Source organism: Rhamphochromis longiceps, linkage group LG12, assembly GCF_057381845.1.
Source record: "Rhamphochromis longiceps isolate RC_006_pf linkage group LG12, R_longiceps_female_GT1.1, whole genome shotgun sequence".
Lineage (NCBI taxonomy): Eukaryota > Metazoa > Chordata > Actinopteri > Cichliformes > Cichlidae > Rhamphochromis > Rhamphochromis longiceps.
This window is the reverse complement of record NC_140568.1, coordinates 41,927,899-41,942,582: the sequence shown is the minus strand read 5'-3', so window position 1 is coordinate 41,942,582 and position 14,684 is coordinate 41,927,899. Positions and strand designations below refer to the sequence as shown.

General features: G+C 43.3%; 1 protein-coding gene across 2 annotated transcripts in view; it reads left to right on the top strand.

The window, feature by feature from the left end:
* Window positions 1-14,684, top strand: part of fras1 (Fraser extracellular matrix complex subunit 1) — a 306,843-nt gene that overhangs the window by 208,477 nt on the left and 83,682 nt on the right. For both annotated transcript variants that reach the window (XM_085426433.1, XM_085426432.1), the window contains exon 28: window positions 2,357-2,680. In XM_085426433.1, the coding sequence (XP_085282559.1) occupies window positions 2,357-2,680 (324 nt within the window). The remainder of the gene's footprint in view (window positions 1-2,356; window positions 2,681-14,684) is intronic.

Below are 14,684 nucleotides of genomic sequence, written 5' to 3'. Positions count from 1 at the left end.
CAGCAGGAAAAACAAAACAAATTAAGAACAAACGAGAAATAAACTCAAAAACAACCACACAAAAAGCCTCTCCCATCTTCTTGAAGTACAGCAGAGCCCCAAGGGCCTCGTGGGTGATGACAGCTCTGCCAAAAATGAACCTCACTTCACCTGTAAGGGCAGGATGAAAGGTTAGCCCTCCCACCTCAGCGCGCCTATGTTTGCTTTCGTTTGCCTCAGGGAAGAGATTTTACCGGTTGCCTTTCATGCGTTAGCATGTCTTAGCACGATTAAAAAATAATAACACACACATACACAATTTCAGCCCCCACCAGCACAAAACCTTTTGTTTCCCCTGTGAGAATTGCAGAAATGACGACACAGGATTAAGGTGTGCGCCTGATGAATAAGTTGTCTGTCTCTTGGAGATAACTCCTCTGACGTCTAAAAATTTGTCAGCACATGGCCCCCTTGCAGGGGGCTGCAGATAACTGCGTGCGCCTCCTGTGTTTTTGTGCTTTGTTTCAGTTCTCTGTCTAGAAATTTCAACCAGGGGTCACTTTGGTTTAAAGACACACAGAGGGAGTGTGTGGGCATGACTTTCCCACAAGTCATCCTTCTCTCTGGCGCCAGCTTGTTTCATGCATTGCCCTTTGCTCAAGTTGCTGCTGTAATGCCAAAAAGCTGGAGCTCGGCCAACCACCGGCAAACACTACGAATTGGACACAAGCCCTGTGTCAGGCTGAGCGGCTCAGAGCTCGGTACCTGACAACGGTTTGATTTAAGGCCACAGCAGACTGGCATCTCCGCAGGGACAGCCTATGCATCTCTACCTGTACCTCGTCCCTGCCAAGCTGCTCTGCTAACAAATGTTTTGTGGAGAAATTGCATTAAAATGAACTTTAGCCAAGCCGTTTTGCTTCCAGATTTTACCATCCTGGCTGTGTTGTTTTCCTTGTCACATACTTAAACACAGGAAATTAAAACATGCATCTGTGATTCCTTTTTTAAGTACAGGTTTAGGTTTATTTTCCCCTATGGAAACAGAAATGTGAGGAGTTCAGTTTCATTTTTATTACGTTTCACAACAACAGTCAGCTCTACATCCTACAGTAATACAGAGAAAACCTCAACAGTTAGACGGCACCCTATGAGCAAGCACTTGGAGACAGTGGAAAGGAAAAACACCCTTTTAACAGGAAGAAACTTCCTGCAGGACCAAGTTGTGATTAAACATCTTAAGTGAGATGCAAAAGATGATCGGATTTCACATTGGACCCAAACATTCCTATGGAAGAAAGAGGGAACTAACCCTCAATCACACGAGAAGTCTGTTCTATTGATTCATCCACAGAAAACAAATAAAAGAAAATTATCGTGTATTAACAAGAAAGAGCCCTTTTCTTACTTGTGATGCTTAGTTATGGGGTCGGGTGTGGTTAAGCAGAAAGAAAATAGTTCCTACTCTCCAAACAAGGTTTGTGGGGTTTTTGAGTAACCAGTCATGATTCCTGCTGGGATTCCTGCTGAGTGCAGTTCAGATCTATTTTTAAGTGCTTTGAGCTGCACAAAGCTAGTGTTGTGTATTTCCTCATAGCCAAGAGAAGGAAGAGATCTCTACAGTCAAAAATATCGAGACCAGGGTTGTACGTGTGGAACCTGAGCTAGTCCACCGAGGGTGATCTCAGGCTGTTCACCATCTGTTTATGAGTAGATTTCTCACTAAACTTAAGTAATACTTTCTGTAGTTTGGAAAAGCATTTAAGTGCATGTGGTAAAGAGTGTATATCCCCGTTGGATCAGGTGAACACTCTCCAGTTGTCCTTACTTCTTACATCTAAAGAGGAAGAACAATGGCAGGTTGTTTTTTTTACATATGCTTTATTTTGAGGTGGAGGTTTGACATCTAGTCTAGATAGATTTTATTTTTTTAAGAAGAACGGTTCATTTTAAAAGTGTAAAGAAGAATATGGATAAAGTTATGCTCTTGTTTACAACGCGAGGCCTCCCAGTCCTGCTGGTGCTCCTAAAATGGCTTTATTAGCAAGATGAAGCATTTTGCCATCTGTCGTGAGGCTCCAGGTATGGCTGAGTGCAGCTTAATGAGGCGCCCAGCTTCATCTCCGCCTTACCTTCATTTCTTCATTTCCCTTGGCGTCAGCACAGCCCCCGTGTCCCAGTTCTCTGGGAGAAAATACATCATGTGATGATTTGAGTGTGTTTGGGGTAAACTGCTGTATCCCCCTCTGCTATCAGCCTTTAGAAGTGTTAAAATGTATCTAAGCTGTATGTTTCCTAAATCAAATCTACCTCTGTCCTTCACAGCTGTCAGGTTATATTCAAAGCTGTTCCTCCTGTTTTTTAAAATCCTTCCCAGCCCCCGAGAGTCGTGACCTTCTCTCCTCTTACCGTGGAGGGCCGTGGCAGCCTGGCAACCATCACCAAGTCGGTCCTGCAGGTCGACGACCCTGACAACGCAGCCGATGTTCTGGTCATGGTGCTTGAGCCGCCCCGCTATGGCCGGCTGACCCGTCTCCACAGCGACCGTGCTCTCAGCCGATTCAAGCTGGAGGAGCTGTCACGGGAACAGATTCAGTACATCCACGACGGCTCGGAGGGGGCAGAGGACGGGGCGGTGCTGCAGGTCAACGACGGCCACAGCTACAAGAATATTCTGCTCAGAGTCCAAATACACCACAAGGTAGGATGGAACGAGGGGAAGGATTAATGCGTCATGCCTGATGTTTGACATTTATATATAGATTTAAAAATATTAAATTAATAAGATTAGTCTGCATAGTTCAGCATAATTCATTAGTTTGTATATAGAAAGATAAAGGCGTGCACATAGCCAGCATGACAGCACCCATGGGATGAAGCCTCTTTGTGACCCCCTATTAAAAACAGACATCAGGAGCTTGGCTGAGAAACCAGTGAGCACTGCATGCTGGTCACACCCTAAAGTATGCTCTGCTGTGTTCTTGTTTGTTTTGTTTTTTTTTGCTGTAATTTATGAAATAAAATTTAAAAAGTTTAGCTATTACAATACCACGCTTAACTTCACTGAGCTCTTTAGAAAACGACACATTTTTTCACAAATGCTTGTAAAGGCCGGCTCCATGGCTAGGTGCCTGATTCTACACACCTGTGACAACAAGACTTTAAAATACCTGAAGTCAAGCATTAAGACGTGTGGCCTCTGAAGATTTGGAGGACGTGACTGGGATAAGACAGGTCTCAACGTAGGATGCTGTCCCACCACCTGGACCCCTGGAAATTTTCAATAATGATATTTATTATGATGTAGAAAACAACAGTGTTTTGTTGGTGATTGTAGCTCGCAGGAGGTTATTTATCAGTGCAAACAATGTAACTGATGACACACTTTTCCGTTTAAAGTGTGACTCTATCACCACAAGGTGCCAGCAGCAGCAATATAGTGCAATAGTAATTACATACCATAGTAGACAGTGACAGCTGCACACTATAAGACTGAAGCATTTTTTCTTGCATGTTAAAGCTTTTAAGCAGCTGCTCAAAGCGCTGCTTTTCCACCAGATATCCACATTACTGACTTCCATCCAATGTTTGCTCTTCCTCGAGTGCAGCTAATGGCAGTTAAAACATGTTTTATTATATATTATTGTGTGTTAATTTATTTCCCCCCCTAAATTTCTTTAACTTTAAGTCATATTTGCTGATTTTATACAATCTGTGTGTTTCTTAAACGTTACAGCACTCTGAGCTGCTGGGAGGTGCTGTAATCTCTACGTCCAACTTTAGCACACGACTTGATGCACGACATGGTTACTTTCAAAATTTAAACAGGAAGTAATAATTAAAAAGCACCACTGACATACTTTTAGATTCAAAGAGAGATGTTTTAAAGGCTCTCTGGTTTTAATCTAAAGCTGTCCTGCTGCTCAGTGGCTCACTTCAAACGTCTCTGCAGAGTAAAAACTGCAGCATTGATCATCTGTTATTACTGGATGAAGTTCTTTCCTGGACGGTACACAGCTGAGTCACATCAGTGTGCTGCACCTCGAAGTATCAGCACCTCACCACCAACTGTAGCTTCGAGAGAAACCAGAGCAATTGATTTTTTTTTTCTTTTTAATCCTCTCGTATCATCTCAGGAAATGAGTCAAATCCCCCCAAAATCACACAGAATGTGACTAAAAGTGAGACTTCACACACACAGAAATGTTTGTAATGTGCAATAAAATTGAATTTAAATGCAAATACGCTTCAGCAGCTGTGGAAAAAAAGACATTATCTACAGCACCCACACTCAAATGATTCTTTTATAGTTAATATTCGTGGCGTAGAAGCCATATCAGTGGAGAATTACACGGATAAATCTATTCCAAAATTTGCTTTATAAAATCAAAATTGCTATGGGAGTTGAGATATCAGCAGTGTAAACAGAATTTCATTTGCATTTCCACCCATTTTACAGTTCAGTTTCTCTTAGTGGAAACGTACTCTCACTTGTCCTCTGGCAGCAGGAGAAGCTTTTATGTTCGGAAGCGTAAAATCCAAAGAAAAATGCCTATTAATCGGTTTAAGATTGAAGTCACATCAAGCCTTACGTGTAAGCTCAAAGAATGATTTCTGTCTCTAATTCAGCAGTTTAGAATTTAAAAACCTCGTTAGAGAAAGATGTTTAATCAAAACTATAACAACATGTAGCACTGTGAATTTTTTTGGGGGAGGGGGGGTATTTTCATTGCAATACCAACAGTGAGACTTCTCATTGCTTCCAGTTTCATCTTGCAGCTTGAAAATGACCTCAAAGCCAAAATTACTGAGTCCAAGGAACAGCAAGGATGAGAGGACCTGAATGTGAGGTACAGGATGCAAAGTAAAAATCTAGCATGTGGTCTTTAACCTGGACAGGGGTCGTGCATATATAGAAAACCAGCACAGACACCCAAAGCAAAGGAAGCAAAGCCCAAAAAGTCAAAGAGAGGCACAAAGAGATCACTTCGAAACACACAGAAGACAAGACAAACACATGGAGAGGTGTGTCTACCAATCATACTGACTGTACAAAACACAGGAAACAAAACAATGCTGGAAGTAGAATTTACTGAGGCGTATGAACGAGATTTCAAAATAAAACAGGAAGTATTTAAACAGAAACTCCAAACCGTGACAAAGGAGTCCTACAACAGATAATTTGACTCATCGTAGAGCTCAGAGTGGTGCTGTGCAGATTTGATTTCCTCAGTGCACGAGGAATACTTTACAAGACTCGGAGGTAATTTGTAGAATCATTTACTGGAGCTTGCAAACAAGGAGGACGAGGAGGTCAAACGTTTGTCTTTAAAGGTCATTTCATCGCTGTAATTCTGAGACTTCAGAAAGAAGACTGAGTAAAAGTCCAAAAGAGTCATACACGAAGATACTGAAGAAAACAGTAACATAGGGAACACAAAGTAAACAACAACAGAGGCACAAAAAATTATGGAATCGCCACACTTGAAGGATGATCATGCAGCTTAAATTATTTTAATTACTGGCATGTTTTTTCCCAACTTAAGCTGAGGAAAATTCCACTCCGTGCCCACCCCATCGACCTGCTACCCTGCTTTTGTGAGAAAAAGGAGACCTTCTCTTAAGTTCCCCATTGAGAGGGATTACATCCAAAGAGTTAACGTCCCTTCCCTCTATTTGAACCATTTTAAGCTACCCAAAATTTAGCATTTATCACCCTGATTTCACTCGACCTGTCCACACAGTGTGCTCTAAAAAGCCGTTACCTGCAGGCGCAGTCTGACCCCCACATGCTTAACCACCGTTACAGAAAGAGCAGGTCAGGCCTCTAAAATCTCAGCCGTGAGTCCTGCTCTTTCATCGCTCCTGGTGAGGGGTTTTTTATGACAAGGATGCAATTATCTTGCAAAAAGCCCTGACCATTGTGACCGAAAGGGGAGCGGAGTGTCTCGCCTGAGACAGGTTTGGCATCTGAATTACTAAGCATTAGCACAGGCACGCAAGGGGGACAAGCTTCCAATGCCTGAGACATCTAGACAGATGAAAGTCAGCGATATTAATGTGTGCATCTCTGCATGTGTCTGCACTCCATTTATTGTACGCAGTCTTAAACTTGAGAGTGAGGATATTATTTTGGAAAGTGATGCCTGGTTTTACAGCAGAAATAAACATCTTTTACAGCATGGTACAAAAAAAAGCTCACTATGGCTGATTTCTCCTTTAAATCAACTGGTCAGAGTGTTAAATGTTTTTATAACCCAACTGTTTACATTTTATTGAAGCTTGAAGTTGTGTATTATAAACTTTCTGAGGTCCAAACACGTCTAACCTTTGGCTTCTGAAGATTGTTTGGGCCAAGGACATGTTTTCTTTACCACAGAGGGGAAAACAGGGGCCATCATTTACAAAATGAACACTATGTTGTAATAACTAAGATATGCAACCAGTGACTGAGCTCATAATCTCTTGAGAAAGGTGTTTACTGAGTTCGTGTAACAAGTGAGCGGAAACGAGCTTCCATACCTTTCAGATCTGGAGACTAGCCGAGTTTGTTGTTGTTACTTGATAACTTCACCTTCCTGTGTCGAAATAGTCGGGCTCTAAAAAATAAGATTTTTAGAAAGTGCACACTATGTGTCATATCTTTAACAAAATAATTTAAACAACAAGACAAACATCCCACGTCATTTTGTGTAGCATAGAAGACTTTTTCCAGCTCACACAGTCACCACAGTTTGATTTTAGGTGGGCAGCTCTGTTTGTCTGGCTTTGTACAGATGGTACGCTTCAGGCTCAACTCCTCTGCTTTCTCCTCTTCTGTAAATCAATATCATCCAACACACTCACACATACCAGTCTCCATTTACTGTAAAATGTCCTGATGCTGCATTCTGTCATGCATGAGGAAGAGCAGGAGAGTGTGACCGAAAGCTGAACGAATGTCTGTGATTTATGTCAACAGCTTTTGGACGAGTCTCGGCTGCATTGTTGTCCCCACTTCCTCTCTGTTTGATCTACATGAGTACATTACCATAGTAAAGACAGTAGAGGAATGTGAGAAGAGTACCAGATACCACAGTCATTTTTAAAGAAAGAAAGGCCTTATTTATCATGTCTTGTACAGTTGTACGAGGAAGTTTTATATGTTATAACTAAATTCTGAGCCTTAAAAGTTACGGACTTCATTTTCCAAGTTGATGAACTTAAAAGCAGAAATTTTCAGAATTTCTATTTCTCATTATGTAGAAATTGTTTTGCTTTTTCTTTATTTACAGTATTTTGCTGGTGACGTTGCCCAGGTTGGTTATCAAGGAGTGGTTATGCTAACACTTTGGATAACATTTTTTTTGCAAAATCCATCCTTTATATTAGTGTTTGTGTCCAATGAGCCATACTTTCCTTTAACGTTCTCTTGAGCAATAAAGCTCCAGGCTTTCTGAACCAATTTGCAGTCCAGTCCTTGCACATGACCATTTTCAGGGGAATTTATGTGTTTGTTTGTTTGTTGAAGCACTTAATAAATGACCCATAAATCATTCAAGCATAAAACAGACGCCTAAGTCAAGGGATGAACTGAATCAAAAAGGGTCTCAGTGGAAAGGTGGCTGTCGAGAAGCCGTTCTTAAGAAGGGAAACTAACAGAAAAGACAGAGGTGTGGCAAATTACACAAGAACTGGACTGAAAACCAGTGGCAGTGGGTCTGATGGAGCGATACATTTTTGGTTCAGATCGTTGGCAATATATACAGAGAAGAGCAAGAGAGAGGCATAACACCGAGAACTACAGCCGTGGTGGAGGCTCGGTGATGGTTTAGGGCTAAATTTCAGCCAGTAGTGTTGAAGAGCTCGTTAAAATTGAATTATTAATGCAGAAAAGTACAGATTTTTATCCACCACGCAGTAAAGGAAAGCATATTATTGGCTAATTGGTTTCATTTTTTAGCATGAAAATGATCCCGAAAACATAGCTGAAGACGACCTTAAGAAATGACAGCATTTAGAATAAAGGTGGTCACACCAAATATTGGCTTTCAGGCTTGTTGAAATTGTACAAAACCCTGTTTTTACCCTATAATGTATTTCTATTTCTATTTGCACACGTTTCAATAAATTGCTGCATTTGTTTCCCATTTTCCTAGAAAAACATAAAGAAATTGGGTGTGGCTCAAGGCTTTTGCACAGTGCTGTAATAAAACAGTGGCAGACAGCAGTGCAGGACAGTCATGTGTATATCTCCTTTTCTTTGCAAGCTGGCTCACAGTGTGCAAGCAACCAAGCAGTTCAATTAATGTCATTATTAACGGTGGTTTTCTGAGATAGTGCAGCATTTCTTTTAGCCTTACAGCGTACACGGCGAGTATTATTGAATGCAGTATTATAAAACGCGTTAAAGTGTACGCCTCCAACCAAAATCGCTTTCTTTGACCTTTTCGTGACATATTGAATCAAACAGTTAAGTTGGTAAACATGATCGTGCTGTGTGTAGTTTACTGATGCCTGACAGGATTTCTCTACATATTAAATTTCTACAACAATATACGAGACATGGCTTCACCTAAAGCTAAACACTGAAGGCATCGAGTTGAGGAAGGTTTTTTGTAAATCACAAAATCAAAAGTAGTGATGCACCAGAGAAAATGGAAAGTAGAAACGATCAAAGGCAATAAAAGCCTAAATCCAGAGATAAAGCTCTCAATAAAGACTTCATGAACCTTGACTGCTCCTTCAGCGCCCAAAGATAAAGCCTTGAGTGATTATTAGCTCTGCCTGGATTTTAACAAACTCGGGCCGATGAATCTTTTCATTTTGGAGCGTGGCACTGTGTGGAGTGCTTTGTCCTTCCAGGCTCGCCATCCGGGCAGCAACAGTAGCTGTCGATGCCAGGGCGTCTCAGGGACAATAGGCTTTCCTGAAAGTTGGATTACGGGGCAGTAAAGCAGGGGACTAATCAGGCTGATAATGACCCTCTGATGGATGGGCTTTCTCCTGATGGAGCCTGAGCTCTGAGCTTTGCTGGGGCTCAGCTGAATAGGAAGCAGGACTCTTGGCTTTCAATTACTGTCTCGGGGAGAACACTTTTAGCCTTTGAAAGACCCTCGGGCTCTTCTGTTCCTCGGCTCAAATGGAAGGGAATTAGTTTTGTTTTTTGGGGTTTTTTTGCTCACCATCCAGCTCTGGAAGCAGATGCGAGCTGCTGAGTTAAGTTTGCAGAAGTACAATTATTTACTTTATTTTCAAATTGTGCTTCAAGTCCATATTCAGCGATTACACCCTGATTTCTTTCTGTTTACATGTTTACTTTTGCCAAGAGCTCCATCGCTTTTACTGGACGCGTCACTGAGATCAAATAACAAAAGGTTGCTGATGAGAATTCAGTCTTCATTCGCTGACTTTCACTCGTTGTTTAACAAGCCCATCAGCTCACCCTGTGCACCGCTCACCCAGAGGAATTATGGAAATATGACAGACAACAATGCCATTGTCATCACAACAGCATGACCATCCTGGCGGGCAGCTTGCCAATGTTTTATGGATGACTCCGACTTCATCTGTGGAAAAACATTTATTTCTGTTTTTGTGGATTGTGGCCAAAAGCTTGTTTACGGTCCATCTCAGGCCCCCGGGCTCAAAGTCCTTTAAAGGTCTCGGATTATGCACTTTTTCTGCATCTGTCCTTGTGAATACTGTGGCTGGGGATAAAAAATGTTGTTGACAAAACTGTTTTGTTCTTTTGTTGTAGCAAAGTTGTTCGTCTGATGCATGCCGTATTGGCATGGGGAACAAGACTGAATATTCAACCCCTTAAAGGCATAAGAAACATCCTTATTTTATTTAGTTTACTCATTTTCTTTAGACCTGAGGAGAAAGACCAAGTCTTACGTCACAAAAAGTCAAAATAAATAATGACTCTGCGACAAAATAAGAAGTTTTGTGTTAAAATCTGAGGCATGACGTGACTGGCTGTCACATATGGGACGTTGGCATGTTGTGGTAAATCTTTAAGGTCTCAGCTATAGAAACAAAAAGACTGGCAGTCAGTTAAAAGCTGAGACTATGTTTCCAAGTACAGCCTGGGGACGAAAAAAGAAATCACCCCAATACATGTGGGATGATTTTCAATGTAAGTGTTAGAGAAAGAAATTAAGGATTTTGTCTTGTTGTACTTGGGTGTGACTATAAAAAGGAATTGATGCACAGTGTATACGTTGTCTTCTGTAATATTTTCTGCATTAAACTAGTCTGGAAACCTTGAGAGGACTGCCGCAAAAGTTATATCACAACATGCACCTAAATCTGGCGATGACTTTTTATAGCAATTCATCATTTTTTTCATCACTTTTTTCTGAGATTTACAAAAAAAGTACCTCGGAAAACTTCACTGGAATAAATAAACTCATTTCCGAGAGTGAAAAACCCGGCCTCCTCTGGAGCCCTAGCTCTCGGCCATACCTTATTGCAGAGGCATCATTCAAACTTTAAACGGGTCACAAAGCTTTGGGCTTAGTGCCACAGTCACTGTAAGTTTTGTAAAACATTGAGTGTTCTCATTTTTGTAAGCCTGGAGATTATTTGAAGAAAAAATGGCTTTCATATTGTCTCATGGCCAGACCTTTCCCTCTATATATGCAATTTATCCATCAAAATGTGGGCATTTTGTGCCCGTTCACCTGATATTACTCTTGTTCTCATGCTGTCCTCCCAGGACCCCAGCATGAGTAGAGGTCTCTTGTACTTTCCCATTGTAGTGTATATTTCAGTGTTTTTTTTCTGTAACGCTACCGATCTCCGACCTGTATCCCCATGTGATGTCTGGGGGAGGTCCTATTTCACTGCAGGGCAACCTGCACGTGGCGAATAAAGCCTTGATTGATTGATTGATTGATTGATTGTAAGAGAAATCACCTCGACGTGCAGAGTCCTGTGTAAAGAGTCCCTATAGACTTTCATTAATAAGCAGCTTCCAAAGTCTCCTTCCTGCAAACATGTCAGTGTAAAACACACTAAACAGGTGAACAGTGTGTATTTGTGTGTAAAGTTAAAGGATTTTACTTGGTGCTTGGTGGCCCGTATAATGAACCTGTGAGTTATTTATCCCTCAGATTCTCAGTCATGTCCAACACTGATGATCACGTCTGGTTTGAAATGACCAAGATGCCATCCCGGTGGCTACGACCAAGTTTTATATCAAGTCTATGGTTCCACTGTGTGCACAGCTCTACTTCATATGTTCTGTTTACCTTCGTGTTGGATGAGCGTCCATATGGCACCCGGCAGAATTCAACCAAGGCTCAACCAGTTGTTGCTACAATTACTGATGTGGAGATCGCCTTGAAAATCATTAGTTATTCATGGCTACAGTTACATCATTAAGACAAAAGAACACTCTAGGCAACTCAGAGAAAAGGTTACTGAAAAGTCAAGGGATGGAGAAAAAAAACGTTTCAGAGTCACGGAGGACCGCCTGGAGTTCAGTTATATCTGTCATTATGAAACGAAAGGAGAATGGCGCATGTGTAAATCTGCCCAGAAGGAGACAAGCTGGGGACACCAAGACACCTCTAAAGGAGTTAAAACCTTCAGCAGCCGAAATAGGAGAGATTCTGCATTAGAGCAGGGCGATATGACCAAAAATATTTATCACGATATACATTTGAAAATTTGCAATAACGATATAACTGACGATATAATTGACACTAGACAAAATACTTTACGACTCCACAACTTTATTAGTGCAAAAAAAAAAAAATCAATGTATTTTCACTTAAACAAGCAGCTGTTTTTTTATGTGCATTAAAGTTATATAAACATTTAACAGTGCAAATGCAAATTCCTCGCTGACAGTTTAACCAAAAGGCATTTCCAGTGGAAACTGGCCGACATATCCTCATCATAACCATGTATAATATCCACAAACCTTAAAAAGAGGTTATACACACACAATACGGTAATATTATGTTGAAGCGCAGTACGTATCACTCCGCGAGGCTCCTGCCTACGATAGCCGTAATGCTCCGACAATCCATCAAGCATCAACTAAAACATTTGACAGATTTCCGAGCGCCGTGCACATAAAATCATTTCGAGGTCAGTAAACACAACCAGAATTCATACATCAGGCACACGGGATTATAAGGGGCTCTGTCGACTTTCAGAAAAATCAAAGGATACAGGAGAGGTGGAGGAAGATCTCAGCCTGGGTGTTTATTGTCTTATGTAGTCTGGAAGATGAGTGGATGGTGGGGTGGGTGCAGTTTTCTCTGTGGTGGGGTTGGGTGGACTGTCCCGGGCTCTGTGGGGCCGGGTGGCGCTGCTGCACTGGGCCCCGGTCTGGATGGGCCTGGGCCCCCTTTCCCTGGCGGGTCGCGGAGTATGGGGGTGCCTACTGGGGTCAGCGGGGGAGCTGGCCCCAGGGAGGGGTCACTTGCCCCTCCCTTCCTTCCCTCCCCATCTCCAGCTGCCTCCCTCTTCCCGCTCCACCACAACCACCCACACATGCAGGGCCTTGGAGTAGGGGTATGTCACCAGGGTGCAGAGGAGGCTACCCCCCCCTCTGTCCCCTTCTGGCTGCCTCTGCCTCAATTTTATCCCACAACTTAGACATTCACATTACTCACACTCTCATTACACATACATATAGGATCTTGGGGGTGGGCACGATACACGGAGTCCAAAGTACCATCAGGGTGTACACCCCACCCCTGGCATCGTTGCCCACCTCTCAATTTTAAATACACGTAGACATTGAGGGCTAGCAGGAGGGACCATGCGCTTACCTGCTGCTCTCTGGCAGGTAGCTCCATGCCCTCCTGGGTTTTAAATGCACCTTAGAACACACATGCATCAACACTACAATGAGCGGGTGGAGGGAGGTTTGGAGTCTTCTCTCACCCCCGTTCTCTGCGACCTGCTGGAGCAGGGGGGCTAGGACTAGGAGGAGGAGTTGGCCGTCCGACTGCGGTCTGGAGTGTGGAGCCTTCCTGCTGCTGCGGAGTCGGGGCGGTCTGCCTCCCCCCACCGCAGGGAAAAGGGAAACACCACCTGGGTCTGGGTGCAGTTCCCCCCTCCAGGGGCGGGGGCACCTAGACCCGGTTTGTAGAGTACGCTTGGGGAGTGTGATCGTGTGTACAACGTCTCTTTATGTCTGTCTCCACGCTGGTTGAGTGTGGAGTAAGTGCATATGAGAGCATGAGGGTGGGAATGGATGTTTGTATCTGTGTGTGCCTGTATGTCTGTGTCTATATGTCAGGTTGGGTGTCAGGCGCCACCTCTCTGGGGACATCTCAGGCCCTCCAAGGTTTGGAGGCCTATCTCCCCCTACCACCACTTCCCCTGCCAGTGGCGGACCCCCTCAGACATCGGTGCGTTGGTGGTTCTTTGTGTCCGGGGATGGGCGTCCAGGTACACACCGGCTCACTCCTTGGCGGCCGCTTATCGGGGCCTGGAGCCTGGGGCTCGCTCGGGCCACTTCGGAGGTGGGGTGCCCCCAGCCTCTCGGCCTCTCTGGCGCAGCTGGCTGCCGGCGGAGCTCACGGGCGCGTCACTGCAACTCCCCCTGGCTTCTGCTCCGCGGCTGCTGAGTGAGCCCTCATCTGGGACTCTCCTCAGCTCTTTCCGGGACAGTGGCGCAGCTGCCCCTCTGTTGGTCTTCCTTGGTCTCTTGTGTTCTGGGGGCCTCTGGATGTCTGGAGTTTTGATCTCCTCCATACCTGCTTCATGCCCTGGAGGACGGGGCTGTGGCCCCCCCACACCCTCTAGCAGATTATTACATGAAGGAACCTTTTAAAAAACAAGCGCGTCCATGCTCACAGGTGTACACACGGGTGATCACACCCACAAACTACACCCTTTTTGGCTCCTACCTCAAAGCACACTGTGTTCTGTTGATCTTATGTGCTGCACAATAATGTTTAACATTTAGTATTTACTGTCATATTCCCATATATCATTGTGATGTTGTTTATTCTATTACTCTTGTTCTCTTCTGCTTGCTTTCGTTTTTCTTTCTCAGCAGGTGATCCAGGTGATTGATATATGCATTTTTTTTTTCTCTGCCCGTTCTGTTGGTTTTTGTCTTTTGCCCTTCTCCCCCGTCCCTCTTCTCAGCTGTTTCTCTTTCCCTCTTTCTTTCTCCCCTTCTTTCCCCCAGTCAAGTCTGTCCCGTATTCAGTAAGTGAAAATAAAATAAACAATAAAAGGTGAATCAAATGGACCATTATGGCAAGGCTGGGATGGTCAGTTTGGTAAAGTAAATCCATTGGGCATCTTTCTTTGCCTTTAGACAACAATTCTGATGCAAAAGAGCCAAACGGGACAGGCCAAAAAAAAAAAAAAAAAAAAAAAAAAATCAAAGGATTGATTTTAAGTGTGTCGTATTTTCCAAACAACACGGTAATAACGACGGCCCGCTAGCATGCGCTACCAAAAATAGTGCTTTGTTGTGTATCTGACAGACGAAAGCTAAACCAGTGCCACATCACTGAAGTTGCAGCATTTTTACAAACCAGTTCTGGTTCATCCGTTTCATTCAACGTTACGCTTTCGCCCTTCTCATTCTCCGTCGCCGCCATGTGCGTATGTAAACAAAGGCACTGCGCCCATATTCTATCGCGATATTTCATTTCCTTATCGTTGCTGAACATTATAGCGGTATTACTGTGAATGGTATGATATGGTCCAGCCCTATTCTGCATACAGTCAGTGTAAAC